Here is a 16,297-nt window from a genome sequence, read left to right as displayed (position 1 = left end):
GAAACATATTTGCATTCTAAAAGGTTTACTAGATGCTCCTCTGAAATATGTGTGAGCAACAGGAACATGACATTTTGCATATAACTTTAAGGAATTACAGCACTGAATTTCACTTGTACAAGAGAGCTGTGATTCCTCTTTAAAAAAGCAATACGTTTGTTAAAGCAGAATGATACAATTTTAAAATAAAATACAATGACTGTTCTTCCCACATTGCATCTGAAAGCACAGACTCGTTGGCAACAACCTTGTATTTTGGAATTTGTGAGGCACGGTGTGGGATGGAAGAGAATGTTTACACAACCACTGGCAACCCTTATTTTCTACAGGGCTTTTTTATTTACAGTACAGGTGTGACTGATTTTATAAAATGTCTTACTCTTCAAAGTTGTCTTTCCTGCAGTTTAGTTTGAAATCCTCTATGGATTTTCCAGAGACTGGGTGACAAGCTATAGTTAAAAACCCAGCAACAAAATCTCATTCTCAATGTTTTTTCTGGAAACCCTGACTTTGATAAAACTTAGCAATAACATTTTCTCATATGTAGAAATTTACAGCAGGAGTTTCAACTCACAGGAAACAGAAGTACAAATACATACATTTTTCAGAAGAAAGATTAAATGAGTAACATAGTTATAAAATCTAGGCCATATGTATGAGAAAGAACTCATCCAATGCAACTCAGTTAAAGTTTCTTTCCATTGCTCTTCTTCAGCATTACCCTCATATTTCTTAAATCACGCGTCAGTGTTGTCACAAAAACCATGCAGCATTAGCACGAATAAAAATATTAGTTAATGGAAGTATTTTTGTATGAAAAATACATCATATGATTACTAACACACCTATTCAATGTAACAAAGTTTCCTTTGATAGTTGCACCACAGAATGAGACAACTTACATTCAACATTCTCTGGGAATTTTCTGTGAATGACTTTGTATTTCTCCAAAGCTTTCTGGTAGTTGCCTGCAAACAAAACAAACATCTCCTATCCACACATTCAAATATAAAAAAGAATATTTGATGAGAAACTGGAACACCTTAACATCAATTCATCTTTATAATTAATGATTTAATATTGTAGGACTAAATTTGTAAGAACAAACTTAACATTCTTTATTAATGGATAGTAAAAATTAAAAGCATCTGAAAACAGTCCAAATTACTCTGTAAATAACAGAGTTAATGAGGAGGAGGTTACTGATTTTTGGGGTTTTTTTTTTGACCTTCCTCTATGACACCATTGTTGCAGTGTCTCACCATGCTCACAATGAAAAATTCCTCCCTTATGCCCAGTGTAAATCTACTCTTATTCAGTTTAAAACTGCTGCTCCATGACCTGGAACTGCAGACCCCAGTCTGTCTCCATCCTTCCCACGAAACCTTCTCATTATTCTCCCAGCTGAACAACCCCAATGAATTACAAAAAAATGTTACAAATCTGAAAGCAATAACAAAAAAGTTACAGAACTTACCACTTCTTCTGTAGCAACTGGCAACCATCAGCTGCCATTTCACTTGTGTTGGCCTGCATATAAACAAAACAAAATCACATACACTGCCAAACAATGAATGAGCAAAATAATCTGCATAGCACTGGTAAAGACCTACTATTTACCTAATCAATGTTTCACCTAGCATGTTGCCTTCCTAGAAAGAATGTATCGTGCTCAGCTCACACACTGCTGCATCACACACCTGTCTCCAAGACTCCACGTCACTCATTTTCACTCCCATGTTAGAGTTTTTCCTCAGGTTCATGATTCTGTGCCCAGACACAATTAGCAGACCTGACATGCGAACCACTAATCTTTGTCAGAGATACAGAACCATGCAGTGGGGGAGGAACACAATGCTAAATTGTACTCTGAGAAGGTTCCAGCACTAGGATCCCGCATTGGCCACGGATTCCTGCCAGGAAACACAGTCCCTACTCACAGCTTTGAACTCTGGCTCTTCCTCTGTGCTATCACCTTGATGTCCTAGCTGCTGCCTGTCCTTCCCTTTTTAGCACATAATGGTGACAGTATGGTCAGAGAAAATATTTGAGATGCTTGAGCATGTGCAATAAAACTGTTGGACTCTTCCATCATTTTTACCCAGACAATGTGAAAATTAGGAAATTTTCATGTTAACAGTGCAAGCATCCTCTATAAGCCAAAGAATGTTGCACAAGTGGCTTACAATTGAATAGTAGCATATCCAAAAGGGACAGTCAGTTAATATTTTCAGAATAGTTTTGTACTTATCCTCTTCAGTTTTCCTCTCTAATCATAGCACAGGCCATTTTTAACTCTAAGCAATCTGTTTGCCTGGTAGCTGCCAAGCAAGTTCATGAAATACAAATGTTGCACCTTTTTACCTTCAGCTGAACGTGTCTCCTGCAAACAAAGGCAGCCAAACACACACCGTAACAGAATTTATTACTCAGTTCAGTATGAAAACTCTAGAGAGAATAAATTGTCAGGATCAAGTACTAACTACACTAAGTCCTTTTATTAAGGATAGACTTCAGTGTGATAGGAAAAATAAAATAGTGAAAAACTGTTTCCCAATTCATTGTCTAACAAGTTATCTTAGAATGCAATTTAAAAAGTAGTTATTGCGATTAAAATACTGAATGCATTAAACAATAAAATTTTAAAATGCTGTTGACAGCTAAAATAAGGATATAATTTCAAAATGCAACTTTATTTAAAGTTAGTAGCAATTTATATTTACATTCATATTTACCAATTAGCATATCTAGTCTCTATTTTTAATACCAAATAAAGAGCAAAATATTTATGCTGTCTTATCTACAATTAAAAATCTCCTCCCATAAAGAAAACATTTTTCTGTATTACAGATAAATTACAAGTAATACTGAAGAATTTAATATGCCAATTCTTCATAAGTACTTTACAATCCACATACTTAATGCATGGAGCGACCGCGACATGAAGCACAAAATATTTAAATCTTTGCCAAAACAAGATTGTGAAATAATTCCTCTTATTCTCAGCTGTTTCTTTCCAAATTTTCTAAGAAGGCCGTGAATGCCAGCATATGAAATCTCATAGCTTGACTAAAATGATTTTTTAAGGTGGCTGGTATTTGCAGGGAAAAGAATGCTGGCAAACGTGTGAACTGTGATTTCTGTCAGCTCTCCTGTGCATTTTTGTCTAAAGTACTTCTCTATTTCTTTATAAATAAATTACCATTTCACTGAAGTCTATTTTTCTCTATTTTTTTCCATTTTTTAATCCTTAATTAAACCTTAGATTTTCTCATCTGTAATTAAGGTCTACTCTCACCCAAGCATCTCAAAGCCAGAGTTAGGATTTTTTACTGAACTTCTTACAACCTATATGCAGAATCATTTCTCCTTGAATTACACTGAATGAATTTTTTGTTCATATGGTGTTTTGTACATACATGTCATTCAGATTCAAGAACAAAAAGAATGTCTAATGCTAGATCATCTCAAGAGAAGCAATAACAGAATTTTGCATAATTTTCCATAGTTTTCCTAAAACACAAAATAAAGAAATTCACACTTACTGGGAGTGAATTTTAGTTCATCTATTAACACAAAATTCTTCATGAACCTATACACATATATTTGTTTCCAGATAAAAACACTGTGTATGTTCTTAGAATTCTCTTTGAACTCTGGATTACAAATTTAAATTTGATCAAATTTTATTTATAAACCATTCTCTAGTGAGGTCCCTTTCTGAACTAAAGTATATGACCTATATACTTACTCAAGTGCATCATATTCTGCTAAAGAACAATTTCAGCAATTAAGTTGTTGAACTAAACTCAGCATAATTCAAATATCTTTATCAGGATCAGTTTAGCTTAATTTATTTTCACTGATTGTCAATTTATTTTCACTGATTATTGGTAGTACAGCACTGCACATTTTTGCTTACTTATATGCCTTATTTGATGGAAGTAGAAGTCATGTGAAAAGAGGAAATGCAGTAAGATCAGCCAAAACATGCACTTATCTGAACCACCAAATCCTCACTGCATAATAAAACAATAGAGAGGAAATATTTCACATGAAGACAGAGAAAGAGGTCTTGGTGGCTTTGGAGAACTGTTCTCCACTTCATAGTTGTGTATAATTGCAGATACTAGAGAAAAATAGGTTTTAATAGCTAACCCTCTCTTGGGCCCAATGGAGGATTTTATTTAACACTGAAAATGCACAGTAAGAGCAAAAACACGCTGTAAATGAGCAGAGAGTTGAGAAAATTAAAAAATATCACAAATATTCTGAACCCTCCTGTTTGTTATAGTATTAAAGTTATCCAGCTGGTTTATCTCTAGGTATTCTGATGGATATCTGATCAGAAATCTGAGCAGGCATAAAGTAATAACTACTTACAGGATAAGTGCTGCCCTTTCAAAGTACTCAATGGCTTTTTCACAGAACTGGGTGTCAATGTAATAGGCTCCAAGCCACTCAATGACCTCAATGTTGGAAGGGAAATACCGGTACGACTGACAAAATAGGAAAGGTGAAAAACCACACAACTTTAGTGATAAACAACATCTTTATGCTGCTTCTGGAATATCTTACTCAAGTATTTAATTCTCCAGATGCCCAAAACATGTAATATAAATGAATGGAAGTAGTGTGCTACACTAAGTGATCCTGGTGGGGAGGAAAAAAAAGGCATGCTAAGTTTCCTAATTGCAGAATGCTTTTTAGAAGTTATCCAAGATGAGCCAGTCACATTTTCCATCTAGCCTTATTTGAAGTACTATTTTAAATAGCTTGTAACAGCAAAAACATTTACTGAAATCACATCTATGCATGAATAACTTATCTAAAACATTAAACAATGCTAACTAATAAGTGTACAATTCCTCATTCACATCAGTCTGCTGGAAAACTCACCCCAAAGCATTCCTTTCTGTACATAACTACATGAATAGCATTTTCAGCTTTTTAGAAATTCCCTTTGAAATAGGCAACAAAATTATCATCAAGAACAAGTCAACTGGTAATTCAGATTGCAACACAGACTTGGTCATCCTCACTTTGCACAGATAAAGAAAGAGAACTCTTGGATTGCACCAGACACTTCTGTCTTATTCTCATTTCTAACACAGAAGAATCTCTACAAACTGTGGACAGTAGTAGAGCTGGTTTGAAATGAAAGAAGCTGCCTATCTTTAGGCAACTGTGTATACATAATGTATAGCTATACTGTTAAAATATATATAAAAACTTCCAAGCATAAACAAAACACAATCTATATGTATCTCCATATTATACAGACACAGCTTCCAATCAACTCAGTCACATTACACACCTCTAAAATGACTTCTATTATATCCCGATTTTATTTTGTCCCAGGCTATATTTTAATTTAACATTATTGCAGGTCAGTGTAAACAATGATTACATAAAAAAAAATTGAAAGTCTGAGCCCAATATCCACATGGAAACATACCCTATGTATTTCCTTGGAATCTGACTACAAAAATCAGATTTTGTTAACTCTCCCTCGGTATCTCTTTTTTGTCCTCTTTTTGGATGATATTTTATAAGGTTTAAATTAATCAATTATTAATTTGATATAGGAACCTATTGCAAAATTTTCTTTACTTAGGACAAAGTGCATCGAAAAAGCAAAATTACCTCACAGTAATAATGAAAAGCCTGGGATTTATCACCTTCAGTATCATATAAATTCCCTAGCTTTGAAAGTACATGTGGATCGGTTGGTACTACACTGATCAACTGCAGCAGCCACTCTATGGCTTGATTGGGATCTTCCATGACCTGGTATCTGAGTTTTCCTTAGTCAAGGACTGATGCCAATGGTAGTTTGATTTAGAAATCCCTAACACTTTAACTAATGCAATCCATATGCTGAACACTACACCAGTCACTGTAGTGAGGAGATACAATGACTCTTTTTTTCCACACTGTTTTCATAATTTCATTTGTATCAGAAATAATTTTGTTATGCTAGAAGAAGAAAAGTATTTAGAGACTTTGTCTGCTCTTTCACCTGAGAACCATGTTGGACTTAACAGAACTCGGGCTCACTTGTCCTCTCTCTCTCTCTGACACTAATCTGACTTGGACTTCCTCATTTATATGAACAAAGTGTGAGAGCCAGGCCATTTATTTGCAGCCTTTACAACCTGGCTAGTTTCTGTACTAACAGCATTTTGTTCTAAAGTGATTAGGTAAAACTGCTATTCCAAAAACAGCCTTTTGCCAGCAGGAGGTTTTTCTGCTGTATGTCAAAGGAGCACAGTCCAGACTATTCTGGTCCAGAGAACAGCAATTTTAGCTGTAACTGAGCCTGCAGTGTGCTCTTCCCTCCTGAATGGCACAATGGCTCAGAGCTCTGGCAGTGTCAGCTGGAGTTACTGCCCAACCTGTTTTTTCAGTTTCTACTCCATCCTACCTGACACTGAAGAAGCTTCTGAGAATTGGTGGAAAGCAGTTTTACATAGCAGTGGAGCAGAGAAGCTCTTCCCCAGATGGACACAGACCTGTTGGGCCATTTGTGCTGCTATAAAGGGGCTTTACATGGAATAGAGATCAGAGCCCTTTCGTATGTTTGGAGGTTTTTAATTTTACTGACTAAAATATATTTTTATTACTCACACTATTCTTAAAAGTGTAGTACATCAGCTGGAATCTGTTCTGCCTTGGGGAGGATGTTTTTACAGTTTGGACACCCTCAGAAGCGCTGTTAAAGCTCATAGTTTAGGGTATCACAGGTGATGTGCAAAGCCAATCTCTTCTCTCAGCTTTTCAATCTGTTGAGCTTCTGCAGTGCTGGGAGACAATTATTTTCTTACACATACACTAACTAATCTGAAAACAGCTTTCAGAGCAGAACTTCACATTTATTAGCTGTATGATTTTTTCTTAAATATTTTACTTAATTGTGCTTACATCTGCCATATATTTTCATAGCAAAGCCAGCAGCAGTTTAAATATTCCATGACACAATTTAATACTGAGTGTAAATCTAATCCCTACAATGTGAGCAGTCTTAATGTTCTTCACTTGCTTCACTGGAAATATTCAATAAGGATTAAGTTCTGGTCACATTTTTCTCACAAACATCAGATAATAAATCATTCTTACTATAATGGACACCATAGTAAATTTCTAAATTGCCTTGACATGACTGAAACACGTATTTCAGATTAAATGAGTTTACCAAAACCACTATTCCTTATAATAACTCAGAAAAAGATACATGTTTGCTAGCTGGTAAAGGACTTGGGCACTATTTGGAAGGATTGCATGGAGTTTCAGAAAACAATCCAAAGCTTCATCTATCCTGTTTAACTTCTTGTAAGCTAAACCTAAAAAATAAAGGTTACAGTATTAATATAATGAGAAACAGATTACATCAATATATTAACTGAAAGGAAAACCAAGAAAAGCAAAAGAGGAACTCAGTACTTGGAGGCAGTGTACCTGCCTTGACTTTAAAGGACTCTCTATTTGTGAGAGCCATGCACAGAACTGTTATCAGCCAGCATGACCTACCAAACTGATAAACACAAGGAACATGAACCCAATCAAAGACCAAGAACTTATATAATCTCATTTTTTGAGCAAGATGAATGAGGAAAACGCAAGGCTTTTAGAGGAGAGTGACTGATGGCTTGATAATGCTGAAACTGGTATCCCTTTAGTGGGTAGTATGAATTTCTTAATCTTCAAAGTAACTTATTCATCTGCAATTACTAATTATGTTGTTAACACTGGGATTTTTTTTTTTGCAGAACAGACAGGTAGTAAAATTTAATACCTTGCCATAACATAAATAACTTGATAAAATAATAATAATTCACACATATTTCTACAAGAAAACTTTCAAAGACAGATTCTCAGAAACACTAGTGTTACCTTCAGTCAAAAGCTAAATCACAATAGCACCTGTGACTTACCAAGATTGTAAAGTGCTTCAGTGCATAAGGAATCATTCCTGAGAGCTTCCTTATAAAATTCAGCTGCTTTTTCACAGTCTCCATTTGCAAAAACAGTATTTCCTTTGTTAGTTAGAGCTGATGGATTGTACCTATCAGAATTTACTGCTAAATCTGCATAGTTAGTTGCTTGTTCCAATTCATTCCCCTACATGAACAAAACAAACATTGTATTAGTCACTTGTCAAGTAACTTTCTTACAGCTGTGGCTTCTTCCAGGAATTTCAGGGGATTGAGGATGGAAAACAACCCCATTACTCCATCCTAAAATAGTTCTTATTTATTTGCATAAGGTAGATCATCTTTTTCAAGTTGCCACTCTGTCCCATTCAGTCAGCAACCTTTCCCTGTTGCAATAACGTAGCATTTACTAAAAAATAAATTTAAAACATCCATGCCCTACAAACTTCATACACAAACAGACCTGCCTAAGCTACCTATTTTACATGTTTCTGAAGTTCAGCTGGGGTTCCCAGGGCCAATGTTTTAAATCCAGCCACCGAGCTTCTGCACAAATCCAACTGCAAGCATGTTCCTGTGGCCTGGGGCTCAATCTCACTCTGCTTCCCATCAACAGTATCCAAAGGGATCTGATCCAAATTCCCAATGGTGTTCCAGAATAACTACTCTAAGGTGCAGTTTCTTCTTGTTTGCAGAGATTATTTAGGCAGACACAGAAATTGCTACAAAAATACAGAGCCTGCTACATAAACCACAGTTCTTAACTGGTTTTGTTGAAGCAAACACTTACCAAATAATAAAGGAATGAAAGGTTTGTTGCAGCTGCACTCTTTACTCTGCTATCCTTTTTTTCAAACATTTTCAAAGTCTCCAGTGCCTAGAAATAATTTGGAAACAACTTATTTCACACTGAAGTGAACTTATTCCAAAATCCTTTCAGAAAGCATTGACAAACTTCACAGTAACAAACAGCTGAAATTATCAACTCATATGCTCACATACATGATAATTACTAGAGTTTGTAACACACACTTCTGAGCATGTACACACAAAATTGTATCTATATTTACACAATATTAATTTTCATCACAATATTTCAATAATATTGGCTATTTATTACCTATCCAAAATTTAGATTAGATAAGGCTACTGTGAACTACAGATATCTGACAATTCTGTATGTACAAAATGCAGTGTTAGATGATTTGCTTTTAATCTAGTCATCTAATGAAAATTCTCATGCCTATTTTTCTAGTTCTTTAAGTGAAAACCAAAGAATTGACATAAAACCTTTATCAAAAATCCAAAAAAGAACACACTATATAAAAAAATACACACCATAGGGTAGGACTGGATTTCAATGTGCCTTTGTTTTGTGTAATAAGAAGATGACAACTGTCTAAATTTAGGAAGTACTCAAATGTGAAACTTGAGGCTAGAAGATTTTTTTTAACTTGAACATGAAAACTAAATTTCATAAACTTCAAAATAAACATGTTTATAGACAAAAAAGGAGCATATTTATAGCAAATAAACTACAAAAATCCCTCTGATATAAAAGGCAGCTTTTCCTTTTCACTGACTATGGAATACATTTGTAACTGCAGACTAAATTACTAAATAAACCTATCTCCCTTATGCTAAATATTTATATTAACAACATAAGCTGTTAGAATATCACAGTGAGCCCAGTTCCATCATCTATTACAACACAGATGTGGCAACCACAATTTAACCACCAACATTAGCAAGTCAAAAGTTTCCTTCCTCCTTTGCCTGAAATCTTTAAGCTGCTGTTTACATATCAAAGCAAAGGCATGATACTGTATGTCAAATGCCAAAACAAATATAAAGAGAAGTTTTAATTGTCTGTCATACACAGTTTTCACAGTTACTCTACACAAAAACTGTAACTGTATTAATGATGTGCAAAATGACAAAATATATACAGCTAAATGTAGTTCATACATTCAGTCAAGTACATCTTACCCAAGAACTATGAACTATTAATGATCTTGATATTCTTCTAATAGAAAATTCTTTTAAAAAACACCAATTTCAATCAAGAAGAGCATTACAAAAGTTAGGCTCTAGATTTTGTGGTCTCAGAAATGTAAGACTTGTAACTATACTTTTAAACTTTTTATATATATATTTATGATTTTCTCTAAGAAGGGAATAATCCCAAATATTTCCAGATGTAACACTACTATATCTGAGGTACTCTTAAGCAAAAATTTGCTTCTTCATGGAATTAACTTTTGGATCATTTAGAGCTTTACAGTTCAAAGTTACTTTCTGAAAATCCATTTCTCATTGTATCTCATTTATTTACCTTTGCTTGTACTGCTAAATGGCACCTTGGATGATAAAGATCTGACAGAAATGCCTTTCTCATGTATAACAAAAAGTTGACACAATTCTGAACTCAATTTATTTACTGGTAAATTATGTTGTGGGTCTCTTGAACCGTTTCAGCAATTATGAGTCCTAGGATGAGCCCCCAATTATGAGGATGAAAATCCATAGGCAATATTCCTTATGTCCTTGTAAGGTAGCACTGCATCATCAGTTACATTTAAAGATTTCTAAAGAAATTCTAACTTTTAAATCCCAACAATAACAATTACTTAGGTTCAACAGTCAAAACACAGACTATCCAAACCATTCTTTGTGAGTTGCTTCCAGTGTATCTAAATTATTTGGTTATAGAAGTTAAACTTCAAAGCAGTTTGTCTGACTCCAGCAGAGATGTTATGCCAGAGATGGTATGAAGATGCATCGTTAACATGCAGAATTTTATTTTTTATTTAATTTTCAAAGTTTTTCTTTGATATTAAAAAAATCAAAGTATTTTATACACACAACTAAACATAATGTGGTAATATGACTTTGAATTTTATTTTATATTTTAATTGCAAGGACTGTTTTAAAATAATATAATCATTATGATGAACCCATACAGCCCATTGTTGTAACAGGAGAAATCTATTTCAGTTTTGTTTGTTTAAAAAAAAAGATGCAATAAAATTTCAGCCTTGGAACTGAGTATTTCAAAAAGTTTCCATTCTTGTTATTCAGCCAAATGTGTGTTGAGCAGTTGGTGAGTTAGGAAGTATATGAACAACAGACAGGCAGGATGAATGTAAATGTCAGCTGCAGTTTTATTAGAACAAAACAAATATAAAGATGCTCTGCCATCACCATTTTGCAGCCCCACTCTACTGTTCAGTGGTTCCAGTGCAGGTTAAAGGTCTTCTGTCACATAACCCAAGTAAAAAGGTTCTTCTCCCCTTACTCCTAACTTCCAACAGACTTCCCTCTCCCTCCACTGAAGTACTCCACAAAACACCAACAATCTCTGTACCTCATTTTATCTCTGAGAACTGATTTTAGTTTTTTGAACCTATACTGAACACTAACTGGAAATCACAAAAAATTACCATTGAAACAATAGATTCTTGAGATCATAAGAGTTTTTACCTATCTGTAACATTCTCACCTTTCAAAAGGTATCATCAGTAAAGCTACCAGATTTTCCCAAATCTTTGCAAAATCTCAAACTGCTTCCTGATCTCAGAAAAGGTTTCAAATGTGCTGGTTTTGGCTGGTATAGTTAATTCTTTCAATAAAAACTTGTATGGGACTCTGTTTTGGGTTTATGCTGGAAACTGTTGATAACACAGGTTTAACTAAGCAGGGCTCACACGAAGCCAAGGCCTTTTCTGCCCCTCACCCCACTCCACCAGTGAGTGGACTGGGGGTGCACAAGGAATTGGGACAGAACACAGCCACAACAGTTGGCCCCAGCTGAGTGGAGGTGTCATATAAAGGTGGGAGAAGAAGGAGGAAGAGGGGATATTTAAGCAATGCTGCTTGTCTCCCCAGGTCACCATTATGCATGGTGGAGCGCTGCTCTCCTGGGGATGGCTGCACACGCCTGCCTGCCCATGCTGAATGAATTCCTTGGTTCTGCTTGTGTGCACAGCTTTTGCTTTACCTATCACACTGTCTTTATCTTAGCCCATGAGTTTTCTCCCCTTTACTCTTCTGATTCTATTCCCCATTCCAGCAGGGCAGGGAGTGAGTGAGTGACTGTGTGGGGCTTAGTTGTCAGCTGGGGTTAAACCACAATAGTCAGACATGCAGGATAACACAGGATAACTCTCTTGCTTATATGCAGGGAAGGAGAAGAGGACAAGGCAGACAGGGAGAGCAAGAGCTGCTCAGGAAACCAGAAAAGCTTAAATATGAGAAGTAAAAGCAGGCTGAAGTTAAGCATGTGACCCTGTGTGCATCCCTCCAAGATGTGGGAATATGAATGACCTTAGGGGATAACAGGTATCCACAGCTTCAGTTCTAATTTTGCTGTGTATGGTCTACTGTAATTCTTGCCACTCATGCACAGCTGGGGATTGCTCTATTCCTTCTTATTTATGAAGCATTCCTATCACTAAATGTACCAGCCAGTGCATTTTAAAAGAAAACCTGTCAAATCCTTTCAGATATTTGAGTTTGTTTTTGTTCAGATGAAGTTTTTTCTAACTACTCCTATTCCAAACCAAGCCTTGTATGTAATGGAATGACAGAAGAGCCAACTAAAGTATAAGGACAATTTATAGTATTTTAGAGAATGCTGTAGTACGTGGGGAGCTGCAAGAATACCAGAGCATAAACAGTAACTATACAAAGCAGGTGCAGCTGCATGTATTCTGGTACTATAGCCAACCTAATTGAGAGAAAGATTCAGCCCATATTAATGAAAATACCCCCAGGCTGATTAGCAAAGGCTTTCTAGGCTCTGTTGACTGTACTGACCTGAGTTCCATTAACTGCAACGACAGCTGGGACACCCAGTGAAGAAAACTACACTTGGGTGTTTTGATTTTGAAATGCACTTTATCCACTCTAACTTCCATAGCAGAAATTTCATTTAGATGAAATTTGTCTCTTGCCAGTGTTTTTATAAAGTTATTTTACTGATCAGCATCAAAATAATTATTATTTGCATAAATCACACTTTCTCTTGCCAAAAAAACCCCTGTGGCTAACAAAGGTACATACAGTATTGAAAAGTACTAAAGGGCAAATACAGTATTGAAAAGTACTAATGTGAGAAGTTACTATACCTGGTTAAAATTCTGTTGCCTCAAGTAAGTAGTGGCTTTATTTATTTCCAAATCATTGGCCAATTCCACATAGTGGGAAGCTTTCACTGCATCAACACACCTGCAACAGAAAGCAAGCCATGAAGATAAACAAAATGCATCTATGCAAATGCCTCCAAGTTACATTTTTTTTCAGATAATTTGCTTTCCAAAGTGAGTTTTCTTAGGTAATCTTTCTTCACAGTGGCAAAGAGCACTCTGATTAAAAATACCTGTAAGAATATTCCAGTCCTATAACCTACCCTAATTACAGTATCTCTGCTAACTCTTGTCTCTTTTGAGTCAGCTGTCTAAATATCACTTTATTTTCTATCACTGAGCAATATTTGATGTCAAAACCTGACAAAAAATTATTTTTCAAACCATTTTCTTTGGCTACATTCTATAAGGTGGTTTTTCAAATTTCATCTCCTGATGCATATATTACCTAACCTATAAAAATACTAGTGAACAAAGCCAGAGACTGCAGACTGTGTCCCTGAGCTACATCATAACACTAATCAAGTCATAATAATAAGTCTCTTTCTGGCCATTCCCCAGTAAGTTGTGGCTTAGGGTTTTCTGCAAAAAGAGTGCAGAGCAGAAGGCAGCAGACAGTTTGGATGTTCACTCACAGCCACCACCTTCCATGGTTTGGTGTGATCTGCTTTCAGCTGCCTGATCATTTAAGTAAGACCTTTATTTATTGTATGCATATCCTGTTCTCTCAAACATTTGGAAAATAGGCACAATAAATGAACAACTTGTGGGATGCTTCCTTAACAGCTTCCACTATATTTTTAACTGGTGGAAAGCCACCTCTTTCCTTTTAATAACTGGCTATTTTGCCAACAGAAGTTTAATTCAACAAACTGCCTGCTGTTTTAATTGGTTTGGCACATGGACAGTCTTTAGACAAAAGCCTTTTAAGTTAGAGAAAAAGCTGTAATAAAAATTGGTAATTTCTTCTTTTATTACAGATGTCTTTGCAACATCAAAAAAGCATTTTCACCTGTCAGTTGTAACATCTTTTAACCATAAAATGCAATGTGATCTAACCATCCAACTGTTCTTTATGAAATATGACAGAATAGTCCCAATAATATGTCACATTTTAAGTAAGAAGTTATGAACTCCGAAGAGTATTTGTCCCCACTTTATTTCTCTAAATAAAATTAATTTGATTGAAAGTACACTTAATACCCAGAAGACCCATAATAAAATTTATAATCAGAAAAACTAAGCTCAAGCTGCCAGTTAAACTTCTTCTTTGGGCTTGAATACCTCAGTTTAAAACAACAAAGAGTAAATCTGTCCTGATACACAAAAAAATATCCCACAAATCTCAGCAAAAGCTGTTCAATTAGCCAGAACACATCTGAGAATGTGTTACTCCATGACAAGTATTCTGTGGATAGCACTAAGAAAACTGAGTATCTGACAACCTTTTCTGGTTTTTCTGAAGAAAATACAAGACACAGAGCAAACAAATCTGACTTGCTAATGCTAACAAATTAGAAAGCAATAACCTATTTTTTCACAAGGCGTATTATTTGAATCCTGATAATTCAGATGGCAGAAGTAGGAAATTATAAGATTATAATTATTATTAAACCATCAAACACCACCTTGTGGACTCAAGTAGACAATACATGTCTGTGTGAGAGATTGTTTCCTGTTAGTATAAATAGCTTTCCTAGTGAATTATAATTATAGGACCTGCAAAATTTGAGAATAATTCTAACGGGCCATAATCCCCAGGTAAAGGACAGTCTTCTTTTGCCATCAAACATTATTCATTACCCATATACTAATAATATATGTTTATAATATTGTGCCTGCAATACAAAACATTCATTTGCATACATATTCTTTTCCAATGCTATTAAAAAAATATCAAAGTAAGCCCTTATAATACAAAACTAAAAATAAATTTTGGAAAACTTACGCTATTAATTTTTATACTGTCATAGGAAGTGTGTCTAATTGAATTTGTTTTAAAGAAAAGAGTATTCTGCTGTAGAAAATATCACAGAAAGCAAAAGCTAAGCTGTACATTGAAAAATAAAGTCCAAATGATGAACTGTGTCAGGAGCCTATCACTGTGTACACTTTCGTAAGTGTTTTAAGAAATGGTAGATTAAGTTTATATTCATAAACATTAAGTTCATAAATGAAATTCAAACAAATCTTTCTTAAAATTTAGATTCCAGTATTTTATATAACAACTCCATGAAGCAATCAAAATTCTTAAGCACTCCAAGTCTTCATTATGCCATCCCCAACCTTAAAGGCTAGCAATCACTGCCTTCCTTATACCATTTGTCTGCTGAGACTTTTAAAAGCTTTTCAATTTTGAATTGGAACTTTTTGTGTGACTTCAGAACACCACAAAATGTGTAATTAAGAGATGACATTTGATGATAAATTACTTTTTAAGACAGAACACACTCTAATGCTTTGTTGTGTTAGGAGGCAAACTGAAAATAGCCTGGTTGCTGTTTGAGATGCACAGAGAACTGTGTTTCCCAGGCTGCTTCCACCTCTGAACTGGTTTCATAACCAGTACAAGAGTTAACACAGCTTAGACAAACAGAAGCCCCACTTGACTCTTACCAGTCATAGCCTACTGCAAAAGATGTCTCGATTGCCGGTGCAATGAGTTTAGCAGCTGTCATGATGTATTCCTCTGCCAAGGATTTCCTAAAGGAAAAAAAAACACAAAAACACAACACAAAATATGAAATAAATTCTTCACTGTCAGGGTGGTGACACACTGGAACAGGCTGCCCAGAGAAGCTGTGGATGTCCCATTCCTGGAAGTGTTCAAGGTCAGGTTGGATGGGGCTCTGAGCAACTTCATCTTGTGGAAAGTGTCCCTGCCCATGGCAGGGGGCTGGAACCAGATCATCTCTAAAGCCCCTCCCAACCCAAACCATTCTATATCTGCATACAATTCTGTCACCATTTCAAAAACAAGTATATAAAAAAACCCGAATCACAATGTGTTCTGGCTTTCTCCTGCACTCAGTACAAATCTCAATGTAACCAGTTCCCTGTTACCACTATTCCCTTGCATTGTGATTAAGCTCTTAGTTTTTTCTGTTTTCCTTTCACTGCACACTAGTTGTATTTTTTAAAAATCTCAAACACTGCAAGTTTTAAGCAGTGTACCCTGTTGTCGGAGTTTCATTTTTCTCTTTTTCTCTTCTGTTT

The 16,297-nt window shown here is 35.4% G+C and overlaps 1 protein-coding gene across 1 annotated transcript in view; it reads right to left on the bottom strand.

Moving 5' to 3' along the window:
* The window catches only part of IFT88 (intraflagellar transport 88), a 43,585-nt gene that overhangs the window by 16,828 nt on the left and 10,460 nt on the right, over positions 1 to 16,297 (bottom strand). Inside the window, exons 14-22 of the mRNA XM_063149014.1 lie at positions 15,698 to 15,784; positions 13,064 to 13,163; positions 8,725 to 8,811; positions 7,935 to 8,121; positions 7,235 to 7,343; positions 5,647 to 5,797; positions 4,384 to 4,499; positions 1,478 to 1,530; positions 903 to 968 (exon numbers count right to left, since the gene is read on the bottom strand). Of these exons, the coding sequence (XP_063005084.1) occupies positions 903 to 968; positions 1,478 to 1,530; positions 4,384 to 4,499; positions 5,647 to 5,797; positions 7,235 to 7,343; positions 7,935 to 8,121; positions 8,725 to 8,811; positions 13,064 to 13,163; positions 15,698 to 15,784 (956 nt within the window). The remainder of the gene's footprint in view (positions 1 to 902; positions 969 to 1,477; positions 1,531 to 4,383; positions 4,500 to 5,646; positions 5,798 to 7,234; positions 7,344 to 7,934; positions 8,122 to 8,724; positions 8,812 to 13,063; positions 13,164 to 15,697; positions 15,785 to 16,297) is intronic.

Source organism: Melospiza melodia, chromosome 2 (assembly GCF_035770615.1).
Source record: "Melospiza melodia melodia isolate bMelMel2 chromosome 2, bMelMel2.pri, whole genome shotgun sequence".
NCBI lineage: Eukaryota > Metazoa > Chordata > Aves > Passeriformes > Passerellidae > Melospiza > Melospiza melodia.
The sequence above is the reverse complement of the archived record's forward strand: the minus strand, read 5'-3'. Positions and strand labels throughout refer to the sequence as shown.